Here is a 13,960-nt window from a genome sequence, read left to right as displayed (position 1 = left end):
ACCCCCCGTGGGAACGGGCTACCTAAGTATGATTCTCAATCAGAGACAACGATAGACAGCTGCCTCTGATTGAGAACCATACCAGGCCAAACACACAGAAATACAAAACAAGGACAACATAGAACACCAGACATAGAATGCCCACCCAAACTCACGCCCTGACCAACCAAAATAGAGACATAAAAAGGATCTCTACGGTCAGGGCGTGACACTCATACTGATATATTTTATTCTTTTTTAAATTGTTTCTTTGCTCCTTTGCACCCCAGTATCTCTACTTGCACATTCATCTTCTGCACATCTATCACTCCAGTGTTTAATTGCTAAATTGTAATCATTTCGCCACTATGGCCTATTTATTGCCTTACCTCCCTTATCTTACCTCATTTGCACACACTGAATATAGACTTTTTCTATTGTGTTATTGACTGTATTTTTGTTTATTCCATGTGTAACTCTGTGTTGTTGTTTGTGTCGCACTGCTTTGCTTTATCTTGGCCAGGTCGCAGTTGTAAATGAGAACTTGTTCTCAACTAGCCTACCTGGTTAAATAAAGGTGAAATACATTTTTGGGAAAATTTTAAAATCAATCAAATACTGTGGCAACATGTCATACTCTTTTGTTCCAGACACATGGGCTACACATACTGAGACAGAGGGGCGCTGTTTCCCTTGCTYTGATGATTTCTCCGGTGAGATTCAGCCACTTGCGATTTGACAGAAAATTATGAATACACAGAGACGAAAAATACAAATAATTGTATATTTTGTGTTTTTTTATTGATAGAATATTTGGGGAAGTCTGGCTTCCTTTGGCATCCATGAATACACGCCACTGTCTTAGACATGCATGGAAGAAGATATAGTTTAGTTGATGACTTGTCTAATCTCACATTCTTAACCTTAAAGGAAAGAGGAAGCATGCGAGAGCTGCCTGCTGTGTGTGTCTGACCGTGTTTGTGTGAAAGAGAGAGTGCGTGAGAGAGAGTATATAGACCCCAATGTGCTTTTTGTTTTGTTCAACCCTAACCCTAGTTTCATGTCCACACCCCGGCTCAACTCCAACCCTCGCCCTAACCTTAAATACAGTTCGGTACAGTCTAATAATGAGTTATGACTATACTTGTTACACTGTAATTACAGGAATAAATACAAAGTAATAGGGCACTGTGTTGTAATGTGTAAACATCCATATCGTGGAAGATCCGCGTATAGCTCAATTGTAATTTAAAGGCACTGTTCGTGGAGTCTGCATTCACAGTAAACGCTGTATATCTTGGCTCAATTCTAAATGACCTTTACATTTAAATGCGGATCTTCCGTCATACTTCCGCGATACGGATTGAACCCAGACCTATCTTTAATTAAAATGAAATAGACTCAAACCCTTCCTGATGGAAGTTTGACATAAAATAAATGAAGAAAAACATTTATTTTGGGCTGATATCCACTTCTGCTTTGAGGTTTTGTATCAGCCGGTCTCTTTCACAATTTCACTAAATCAAATCAAATCAAATTGATTTATATAAGGGCCTCCCGGGTGGCGCAGTGGTCTAGGGCACTGCATCGCAGCGCTAGCTGTGCCACCAGAGTCTCTGGGTTCGCGCCCAGGCTCTGTCGCAGCCGGCCGCGACCGGGAGGTCCGTGGGGCGACGCAAAATTGGCCTAGCGTCGTCCGGGTTAGGGAGGGTTTGGCCGGCATGGTCAAATAATAGTAATCACAGTGAACAGGTCAGGGTTCCATAGCCGCAGGCAGAACAGTTGAAACTGGAGCAGCAGCACAGCCAGGTGGACTGGGGACAACAAGGTGTCATCATGCCAGATAGTCCTGAGGCATGGTCCTAGGGCTCAGGTCCCCCGAGAGAGAGAGAGAAAGAAAGAAAGAGAGAAAGAGAGAATTAGAGAGAGCATACTTAAATTCACACAGGACACCGGATAAGACAGGAGAAATACTCCAGATATAACAGACTGACCCTAGCCCCCCGACACATAAACTACTGCAGCATAAATACTGGAGGCTGAGACAGGAGGGGTCGGGAGACACTGTGGCCCCATCCGATGATACCCCCAGACAGGGCCAAACAGGCAGGATATAACCCCACCCACTTTGCCAAAGCACAGCCCCCACACCACTAGTCAACCAGCAGCACTACTGCTGAACTAGTGCTCCAACCCCACCTCCATCACTCCACCCCCCAACAACACTTACACCATCACCCCTGGTACATCACAAGGTCAACGATAGGATCACAGAGGCCATGTTTCCGTTCACAATTATTTTCAGTGTATTTCTGCTATCTGTTACTTCCCCTTGTTGGTTTTTAAAAAATGTGGTTGTATAATTCCACCTCCGACACCTTCAAAATAAGTCAGCTAGCGCGAATCTGATTGAATCTAGCCTTGAATCTAAAAGTGTCAGGACACAGTGTCTAAGCAATGCTGATTCCTTGGCTGGTGTGAGAATCATTATCTAGAGAATATAATCATGATGATCAGTGACAAAACAACTGTGACGGATGTGTATCGCTGAAATAGTAGCAAAGAAAAACATAACTTGTGTAATTCCATGCACAGTAGCACCCTTCCCCCTTCAACCCCTTCAACCCATTTTATTATTTCACTTGTTGCTCAATTCAAGACCTTTACGCTTTTGACTCATGACGAATCAAATGACTCAGACAGACAGTAGTATAGGTCAACAGTGTTGGTTGAAAAAAATGTGATATCCGTTTACATGGTACATTCTTGACAATGGCAACTGGTCAAATTGCTTTACACACTTATTGATTTAGACAAGTCTTTTACATTGTGTAATACATTGAAAAGATAAAATCACCAAAAAAGATATCACAATGTTTAACGTATCACCAGTTACACTATTCAAAATAGTCAAACAATTATTAGTTTTTTGCATTGGACATTTTAACCTTTGACATATGTTACAAAAAGCAACGATTGTCACGCCCTGACCTTAGTTCCTTTTTTATGTCTCTATTTTGGTTTGGTCAGGGCGTGAGTTGGGGTGGGCATTCTATGTTTTTTTTCTATGTGTTTGGCCTGGTATGGTTCCCAATCAGAGGCAGCTGTCTATCGTTGTCTCTGATTGAGAACCATACTTAGGTAGCCTTTTCCCAAACCTGTGGTTTGTGGGTAGTTGTTTCTGTTTTGTGTTGTTTCACCTTTCAGGACTGTTCGATTTTCGTTGTTTTCACTTTGTTATTTTGTTATTTCGTTCAGTTATAATAAATTAACATGGACACTTACCACGCTGCGTTTTGGTCCATCTATCCTGTTCATCAGATGAAGAAGATATTACAATGATGCCGAGCAATGATGATACAGGGGGAAGAGCGTCATTTTTTAAAGGGGTAGATCAGCTTTAATATTGCATACTGTTACGACTTCTAGGAGTAGTGGGGGCGGAGTCAGCATATACAGTGGGGCAAAAAAAGTATTTAGTCAGCCACCAATGTCAAGTTCTCCCACTTAAAAAGATGAGAGAGGCCTGTAATTTTCATCATAGGTACACTTCAACTATGACAGACAAAATGAGAAAAAAAAATCCAGAAAATCACATTGTAGGATTTTTAATGAATTTATTTGCAAATTATGGTGGAAAATAAGTATTTGGTCACCTACAAACAAGCAAGATTTCTGGCTCTCACAGACCTGTAACTTCTTCTTTAAGAGGCTCCTCTGTCCTCCACTCGTTACCTGTATTAATGGCACCTGTTTGAACTTGTTATCAGTATAAAAGACACCTGTCCACAACCTCAACAGTCACACTCCAAACTCCACTATGGCCAAGACCAAAGAGCTGTCAAAGGACACCAGAAACAAAATTGTAGACCTGCACCAGGCTGGGAAGACTGAATCTGCAATAGGTAAGCAGCTTGGTTTGAAGAAATCAACTGTGGGAGCAATTATTAGGAAATGGAAGACATACAAGACCACTGATAATCTCCCTCGATCTGGGGCTCCACGCAAGATCTCACCCCGCGGGGTCAAAATGATCACAAGAACGTGAGCAAAAATCCCAGAACCACACGGGGGGACCTAGTGAATGACCTGCAGAGAGCTGGACCAAAGTAACAAAGCCTACCATCAGTAACACACCTATGCCGCCAGGGACTCAAATCCTGCAGTGCCAGACGTGTCCCCCTGCTTAAGCCAGTACATGTCCAGGCTCGTCTGAAGTTTGCTAGAGAGCATTTGGATGATCCAGAAGAAGATTGGGAGAATGTCATATGGTCAGATGAAACCAAAATATAACTTTTTGGTAAAAAACTCAACTCGTCGTGTTTGGAGGACAAAGAATGCTGAGTTGCATCCAAAGAACACCATACCTACTGTAAAGCATGGGGGTGGAAACATCATGCTTTGGGCTGTTTTTCTGCAAAGGGACCAGGACGACTGATCCGTGTAAAGGAAAGAATGAATGGGGCCATGTATCGTGAGATTTTGAGTGAAAACCTCCTTCCATCAGCAAGGGCATTGAGAATGAAACGTGGCTGGGTCTTTCAGCATGACATGATCCCAAACACACCGCCCGGGCAACGAAGGAGTGGCTTCGTAAGAAGCATTTCAAGGTCCTGGAGTGGCCTAGCCAGTCTCCAGATCTCAACCCCATAGAAAATCTTTGAGGGGAGTTGAAAGTCTGTGTTGCCCAGCAACAGCCCCAAAACATCACTGCTCTAGAGGAGATGTGCATGGAGGAATGGGCCAAAATACCAGCAACAGGTGTGTGAAAGCCTTGTGAAGACTTACAGAAAACGTTTGACCTCTGTCATTGCCAACAAAGGTATATAACAAAGTATTGAGAAACTTTGTTTATTGACCAAATACTTATTTTCCACCATAATTAGCAAATAAATTCATTAAAAATCCATACAATGTGATTTTCTGGATTATTTTTCTCATTTTGTCTGTCATAGTTGAAGTGTACCTATGATGAAAATTACAGGCCTCTCTCATCTTTTTAAGTGGGAGAACTTGCACAATTGGTGGTTGACTAAATACTTTTTTGCCCCACTATATATTTTTTAAAATATATACAGTACCAGTAAAAAGTTTGGACACACCTACTCATTCCAGGGTTTTCTTTATTTTTACTATTTTCTACATTGTAGAAAAATAGTGAAGACATCACAACTACGAAATAACACACATGGAATCATGTAGTAACCAAAAAAGTGTTAAACAAATCAAAATATATTTTATATTTCAGATTCTTCAAAGTAGCCACCCTTTGCATTGATGACAGCTTTGCACACTCTAGGCATTATCTCAACCAGCTTCATGAGGTAGTCACCTGGAATGCATTTCAATTAACAGGTGTGCCTTCTTAAAAGTTAATTTGTGGAATTTATTTTCTTCTTAATGCATTTGAGGCCATCAGTTGTGTTGTGACTAGGTAGGGGTGGTATACAGAAGATATCACTATTTGGTAAAAGACCAAGTCAGTATTATGGCAAGAACAGCTCAAATAATCAAAGAGAAATGACAGTCCATCATTACTTTAAGACATGAAGGTCAGTCAATCTGGAAAATTTCAAGAACTCTGAAAGTTTCTTCAAGTGCAGTCGCAAAAACCATCAAGAGCTATGATGAAACTGGCTCTCATGAGGACCGCCACAGGACAGGAAGACCCAGAATTACCCCTGCTGCAGAGGATACATTCATTAGAGTTAACTGCACCTCAGATTGCAGTCCAAATAAATGCTTCACAGAGTTCAAGTAACAGACACATCTCAACATCAATTGTTCAGAGGAGACTGTGTGAATTAGGCCTGTTTCTTGCTTGGGCCAAGAAACAAGAACAATGGATATTAGACTGGTGGAAATCTGTCCTTTGGACTGATGAGTCCAAATGTGCGATTTTTGGTTCCAACCACCGTGTATTTGTGATCCGCAAAGTAGGTGAAAGGATGATCTCTGCATGTGTGGTTCCCGCCGTGAAGAATGGAGGAGGAGGTCTGATGGTGTGGGGGTGCTTTGCTGGTGACACTATCAGTGATTTATTTAGAATTCAAGGCACACTTAACCAGCATGGCAACCACAGCATTCTCCAGCGATACACCATCCCATCTGGTTTGGTCTTAGTGGGACTATCATTTGTTTTTCAACAGGACAATGACCCAAAACACACCTCCAGGCTGTGTAAGGGCTATTTGACCAAGAAGAAGAGTGATGTGCTGCATCAGATGACCTGGCCTTCACAATCACCCGACCTCAACCCAATTGAGATGGTTTGTGTCACGCTGGTATAAGGGATCGCGAGATATGCGCAGGAATGCGTAATAGAGTTTTTTATTATACCTAAATTACAGCGTGCCGTGTACAGGCACGGTGACGAAGACCAAACAAACACGTATACAAAACACAGGGTTGAAACCCAGAAAAAAGAGTGAGGAGTACCTTGAATAAATAACACACGCGCACAATGATTAACACATGGGACGAGACCCGTAATCATCTGCGCAATCCACAATGGCACGAATGCCAAAACACACAGCACAGGTACTCACACGACCAACGAACATTATAACAATAATCGACAGGACACTGGTAAACCAAGGGCACACTTACACAATTACTAATCACTGGGAATAGGTGCCAGGTTTGCGTAATGAAAGTTCCGGAGGGATCTGTGACAGTTTGGGATGAGTTGGACCGCAGAGTGATGGAAAAGCAACCAAAAAGTGCTCAGCACATGTGGGAACTCGTTCAAGACTGTTGGAAAAGCATTCCTCATGAAGCTGGTTGAGAGAATGCCAAGAGTGTGCAAAGCTGTCATCAAGGCAGAAGGTGGGCGCTTTGAAGATTCTCAATTATAAAATACGTTTTGATTTGTTTAACACTTTTTTGGGTAGTACATAGTTTTGATGTCTTCACTATTATTCTACAATGTAGAAAATAGTAAAAATAAAGAAAAACCCTTGAATGAGTAGGTGTGTMCAAACTATTGACTGGTACTGTATATTATTTTAAATATGTATATATAGTATATATTTTTATATATTTTCCTTCTTTATTATTTTCCCCTAACCCTGTCACCCCTCCCATAATTGGAGTAAACTAACGGACAACAATACTTAGGCTTCTACTTTCAGCTTATACATACTATATACATTTTACAGACATTATATCTTACATTAGTTATCTGTTTCACTCAACCCCTCCCATCTATCTCTGAAGACCATTCAGTTTTGATTTCTAGCTGCCATATATTTTTCCTCTGTGCTGTGATGTTTCACAAAAGTTCTGAACCTTTCTATTCTCRTAGTTTCTACAGATTGTAAATTAAAGATAAACATTTTTGCTAATAGTGTTTTAATATTATTGATCTATTGACTCTGACTTTTGAAATCACCCAGCAGTGCTGTTTGCAGAGTTAGCTCCAAGTAAAACTTGCAGTTTTTTAGCCATTCCTGAACCTGCGACCAAAAACAAGCTACATATGGGCAGTACCAAGACAAATGATCTAATGGTTCTGCCTCTTCGTAGCAAAATCTGTAGAGCTGGGACGGTTGTATCCCCCATATAACATCGTATTGGTTGCTAGAATTATTCTTTTGTATAATAATATACATTGAAAATATCCTCCCTACTCGTTTGCTATCTATATGGTCCTTAAATGAGATTGCTGTTTATCTGCATCCTGGACCTTTGGGCCTTTCATGAACGACAGAGGACATGATGTAGCTAGCTACACCGTTTCAGACAAGACAGGAAAACAGTTCTGATTCTTATTTAGATAGACTTTAGATAGACTTTAGACTTTAGCTGGACTGTCTCTCTTAYATACTTTTTCTTTCAGCACAAGAGTTCTGAATAAGCAGAGAGATTGAATTTCAGAAGAGATACATTGAATAACTAGYGTGAATTGAATTGTGTGAGTGTGGTGTTTGTCACTGCAAATTAATTAACCATCCTCTTTAAACTGTCAACCACAGAGCTTAAGCTGAGCCACTGTGTTCACCACTGACACAGTTAGTCTGAAGGAGAGGCCAGTCAGACTACTGAGAGACGAGTCATACGACTGAGACATGATCGAAACAGTTTAACTCTGAGGAACAATGTGGTGACTAAAAGAGAAACAAGCGACCACCACACTTCCTCAAGTCCAGCTGTCCAGATTACATCCTCTGTTTCTGACTTCCCTCTCCCTTTCTTTCTATTTTCTCTCAAATCTTTAATTTCCCCCTTTCCGAATCATCAATGAGAGTGAATGAGGTGTCACCGATATGTAAAATTCACCAATGGCACATAAGGATGCTGTCCTGTGGAAGACAATGATTCTAAATGGAAACGCTAAAATGGAAATAAAAGTTTTTCCCCTGTTGAGACCTGAAGTTGACTTTTAGTAGAAATAGCATGACTGAAGTCATTTATGACTTCCCCCAAAAGTTGTGTCACTTCCTCCTGTTATGTTATTGTCTATTTTCTAGGCACAGTTCCACTTTCTTTCTGTGATTTTCATCACATACATCAAAACATTAGCACTTAACACTTTGAAATTGTGAGAATTATTTATTGAGTCATTTACATACATTCACAGTCTCTATGTATCCCCTGTGGTCTTGCTTCCGCCTCTCTTAGCTAGCTACAACAAAGTCAATGGAATGTGAACGGTTTGAACTGATCAAAAATATATATATGTTTTTGTCTACACAAGCTATTCAGCTATTCAGTGTTAAGTAGCCTGTAAATGAATAAGGACTGAAACCCCTCCTCATACCAAATGTGACTTCCCTCAGAAGTTGGCCACCTTCACCCGAGACTGACCGGTCACCATTACAGGTCGTGACGCAGGGCCAGAACTATCATCCACTGTGCGCTCGTTGGAATGCGTGGACCGACCATCCCTGTCATCAGCTAGTGCTCTCTGGTACACCCCCGCTATGCTCTGCCTGAACCTTGAACCTCTCATGTCCAACCCCATACAGAAGTACAGCAGCGGGTTCACACAACTGTTGAAGTAAGCAAAGCCTTTGGCCACTGTCAGCCCCACCTTCACCATGGTACTCTTGCTGTACATCATTTTGGCCAGTAGGAGGCAGTGGTAGGGCGCCCAGCACAGGAAGAAGGCACAGACCAGCGATGCCAGGATACGAAGGGGACGCGACTTGCCCGACAGGCGGGTGCGTCGGATGCCCAGCCCTGCCAGGACGTAGCAGCAGAGGATGATGAGAAAAGGAAGCAGGAAACCGCAGAGGAAGCGGATGGAGTAGAGCGCTAGCTTAGCGCTGTTGTCGCCTTCCATTGGCTCCTTGACCTCCAGCGAGCACTTGCTCAGGTTGTTCTTGCCCAGGTAGACCTGGCGGTAGGCAAAGTAGGGGGCACTCAAAATGGCCGCCACCGCCCACACGCCGGTGCTCATCAGGCGGGCGGCGCAGAGTGTCCGGCGGCGTTTGGTAAAGACGGGGTGCCAGACGCACAGTGCCCGGTCCATGCTGATGACGGCGAGCAGGAACACGCTGCAGAACATGTTGGTGTACTTGAAGAATCCGTTGAACTTGCACAGGAAGATGCCGAACGGCCAGTAGTCGAAGAAGAGCTTCTTGGTCAGCGAGAGCACACGGCTCAGGCAGAAGATGAGGTCGGCCACGGCCAGGTTGACCAGCCACACGTTGGTGACGGTGGGCTTGAGCTTGAAGCCCGCCACCCAGATGACCACAGAGTTGCCCGTGGTGCCCAGGACAATGGTCAGCGTGTAGAGGACAATGATGAAGTTGTCCATGATGGCGTCAATGTCCACCACGGTGGCTTTGTCATCTCGGCCGGCTGAGGCAAGGAGGACGAATGGAAGCGTGGCGTTGGATGTCATTCTGTTAAAAAGGGCGAGAAGGGTGTGAATATACAGAATGACTTCCTTATACATTACCACTTAATGGCTTTCCTCTAGATGAGTCATAAAGTGTAACACTTTTTCCTCTAATGATTTTGAACTTTGTCCAGCCAGTAGCCAGTCAGTTGTTATTATCAGGAAGAGGACTCATAGTCACAAATGGACAGAACTCTATAAATTCTTGACTTTAAGATTAAAATATCTTTAGCTTTTTAGGAAGTATTCTGAATCTTCAGATGGGACCTTGTGTGCCGGGCATGATGTGATCTGTCCATGACAGTCTGAGTCATTCTGTGTCTATGTCTGGGAATGTGTGTGTGTATTTGTGTGTGTGTATTTGTGTGAGTATGTGGCGGAGGTCTGGAACTGTGAACTACTCACAGTTGTACTTTTTTGTTGTTGTTGCTTTTTCCAACGTGCACACCAGTGGAGGCTGCTGAGGGGAGGACGGCTCATAATAATGGCCGGAACGGAGTTAATGGAATGGTTTAAAACATGTGTTTGATGTATTTGATACCATTCCACTAATTCCGCTCCAGCCATTACCACGAGTCAGTCCTCCTCAACTAAGGTGCCACCAACCTCCTGTGGTGCACACCCACATTCTATGCTATTAATCGGATACTGACATACCGTCTGCATTCCACCTAAAACATATCAGTCCAACAAGGAACTTGTAAGAACACGATTGCTGTCCTGTTCCTCGTTGCATACAGTATCTCCATTTCCTTTCCAGAGGCATTCATAGACAGGAACCATATAATGGTTTTGTCTTATGACTGATGTGACCAGTCTCTTGCCCAGGTACCCTCTCATTAAGAGTCCGACCAGAGATACCTGGGTCATAGCTGCGGGAAGTAGGTTGCTGGGGGTGTTACAGCACCCTCTGGTGGTGAGATGGTAATCCGCAGTCAGCACCCCCTAGTCAAAACATCTTGCGGCTATGGCCTGGGGTAGTATATTAGGGCACAGTATCCTGTGCCATGTACCCATTCCCATCAGTGAGCCAACAGTAAAACAAACATATACCTGTTGTCTGGCAACCAATAAGCTTCCGGTCCATATACCTGATGGGGTTTACTTAGGAGCACGATTATTAGGAACGCGTTATTAGGACCTGAGCCAAGAACTCACTCCACCTCTTGGACGGTTTTGTGGTTGTGCTTTTTTTAGAGGCTTCTTTGATATGACGCCAATACGATTTGCATTCCCCTAAATACTTCCATTGCCATGAAGCTGACTCCCGGCACACGTTCAAAGTCAATATTGACAGACTACATTCATTGGTTGTCCTTTATCAGTTTGAGGATGTATTCCATTCATGGAAATACACCTTACAAAGTCAAATCCGATCATTCATCCGAAGCACTGTCGTTGACAGACGTGAGATACTATTTCTGTTTGAATTTCTTTATTGTCAAGATTAACAGCTATGTGTTACTGATAGATTCACTGACATACTGTATGTACTGGTGACTTCATGATCAACGGGACTAGCACAGTGGACTGATTGTTCTGGACTACAGTGTATACATTCTGGACTACAGTGTATACATTCTGGACTACAGTGTATACATTCTGGACTACAGTGTATCCCTTCTGGACTACAGTGTATACATTCTGGACTACAGTGTATACATTCTGGACTACAGTGTATACATTTTGAGCATTTAGTCATTTTACTACACCTCCTAGTTTATGGCACTGCTTGTGTCACTGCTACAGTATGTATGCTTGCCTACACGATTAAATGCTGTTTGCCCCTCGGCTCGTAAACACCGAAGAGACTTTGTTTTCAATGAAGTTTAAATAAATGCTGCGAAACAAACCTGCCATATCTAGCCTAGACTTTACTCAATTACAGGGTGTAATTTGCTGGGTCCCCCCCTTCCACCTCAATGTCATATTTGAATCTACAGTAGTAATGTAGATTCAATCATTAATCATCTTGTTGGCAACTCAATTTGAGCTGACGTGTGGTGATATGGTAATGGCAAGCAATGGACACAGATAAAGGGTAACATCTTCTTTGGATAGTCCCTGACAGACGATCTGTATATATTCAGCTAACTATACACAGAATCTCATCATTTGTCCAGAATAGGCTATAGCATGCTCCTACTGTACGTGTACAGCTTGAGTATAGTATAGCTAGTCGGAAGACAGAGTTGCTGCATGTCAAAAGAGTTTACGTTGTCTCTAACTGAATCAAACCAGTCGTCTGTTGATAGAACATCTACAGAATGTTCTCTCCTGTACTTGAAACTATCCAAATGAAGGGATTTAAGAAACGAAATGAAAAGTAAAGCCACAAAATGCTGTGTACGGTTGTTATTCATACTGATAATGCTTACCTATGAGTTGAGATGCTCCAGTAGTAGCTGACCAGTACTTCAGCTTCAATGGTTGAACAGAGTGTGGAGGTGCATAGTTCTATGCTGTGTGTCTGTGCAGATCGTTGTGTCTCTGTGTCACTACAATCCTCACTGTCCTCTCTGTGTGCATCAGTGTGTCTGTGCAAGCGAGTCTAAAGGATGTGGGCTCAAACCCCATGTCACTGTGCCATTTGCGTGGCCACAGAAAAGACATGAGTTCTATGAACTCTCTCTCTCTCTCTCTCTCTCTCTCTAAGAGGCAGGAGTTGGAAGGGGGTGGGGACTACTGGCCATGCCTTACTCGGTCATGAGATGCTCTTCCCTCTTCAACTGGAGTCCACTTCCTGCCCGTATTCTCTATGTTCAGCCAAAAGAAACACACAGAAGGAGGTGAATGCCCCCAAAATCTACAGCAATGTTCTCACATATATACAGTGCCTTCAGAAAGTATTGATACCCCTTGACTTATCCCACATTCTGTTGTGTTACAGCCTGAATTCAAAATGGATTAAATTGATTTTTTGTGCTCATCCGTCTACATACAATACCCCATAATGAGAAAGTTTATTGAATATGCAAATGTATTGAATATGAAATACAGAAATATCTAATTTGCATAAGTATTCACATCCCTGAGTCAATATATGTTAGAATCACCTTCTGCAGCAGTTACAGCTGTGAGTCTTGGGTAAGTCTCTGAGAGCTTTGCACACCTGGATTGTACAGTCGTGGCCAAAAGTTTTGAGAATGACACAAATATGAAAGTTTGCTGCTTCAGTGTCTTTAGATATTTTTTGTCAGATGTTACTATGGAATACTGAAGTATAWTTACAAGCATTTCATATGTGTCAAAGGCTTTTATTGACAATTACATGAAGTTGATGCAAAGAGTCAATATTTGCAGTGTTGACCCTTCTTTTTCAAGACCTCTGCAATCCGCCCTGGCATGCTGTCAATTAACTTCTGGGCCACATCCTGACTGATGGCAGACCATTCTTGCATAATCAATGCTTGGAGTTTGTCAGAATTTGTGGGTTTTTGTTTGTCCACCCGCCTCTTGAGGATTGACCACAAGTTCTCAATGGGATTAAGGTCTGGGGAGTTTCCTGGCCATGGACCCAAAATATTGATGTTTTGTTCCCCGAGCCACTTAGTTATCACTTTTGCCTTATGGCAAGCTGCTCCATCATGCTGGAAAAGGCATTGTTCGTTTACAAACTGTTCCTGGATGGTTGGGAGAAGTTGCTCTCGGAGGATGTGTTGGTACCTTTCTTTATTCATGCCTGTGTTCTTAGGCAAAATTGTGAGTGAGCCCACTCCCTTGGCTGAGAAGCAACCCCACACGTGAATGGTCTCAGGATGCTTTTCTGTTGGCATGACACAGGACTGATGGTAGCGCTCACTTTGTCTTCTCCGGACAAGCTTTTTTCCGGATGCCCCAAACAATCGGGAAGGGGATTCATCAGAGAAAATGACTTTACCCCAGTCCTCAGCAGTCCAATCCCTGTACCTTTTGCAGAATATCAGTCTGTTCCTGATGTCTTTCCTGGAAAGAAGTGGCTTCTTTGCTGCCGTTCTTGACACCAGGCCATCCTCCAAAAGTCTTTGCCTCACTGTGCGTGCAGATGCACTCACACCTGCCTGCTGCCATTCCTGAGCAAGCTCTGTACTGGTGGTGCCCCGATCCTCCAGCTGAATCAACTTTAGGAGACGGTCCTGGTGCTTGCTGGACTTG

The 13,960-nt window shown here is 42.9% G+C and overlaps 1 protein-coding gene across 1 annotated transcript; it reads right to left on the bottom strand.

The window, feature by feature from the left end:
- Positions 1–8,654: 8,654 nt before the first annotated feature.
- On the bottom strand, positions 8,655–12,442 carry LOC111955352 (fMet-Leu-Phe receptor). Its single transcript, XM_023975570.2, has 2 exons — positions 12,205–12,442; positions 8,655–9,830 (listed from the first exon to the last, which is right to left on the bottom strand). Exon 2 carries the CDS (start codon positions 9,827–9,829, stop codon positions 8,756–8,758), a length of 1,074 nt encoding a protein of 357 aa, XP_023831338.1. The 5' UTR covers position 9,830; positions 12,205–12,442; the 3' UTR covers positions 8,655–8,755.
- Between the last annotated feature and the right edge of the window lie 1,518 nt (positions 12,443–13,960).

This window comes from Salvelinus sp. IW2-2015, linkage group LG30 (assembly GCF_002910315.2).
Source record: "Salvelinus sp. IW2-2015 linkage group LG30, ASM291031v2, whole genome shotgun sequence".
In the NCBI taxonomy this organism is placed as follows: domain Eukaryota; kingdom Metazoa; phylum Chordata; class Actinopteri; order Salmoniformes; family Salmonidae; genus Salvelinus; species Salvelinus sp. IW2-2015.
This window is presented reverse-complemented; position numbering and strand designations above follow the sequence as displayed.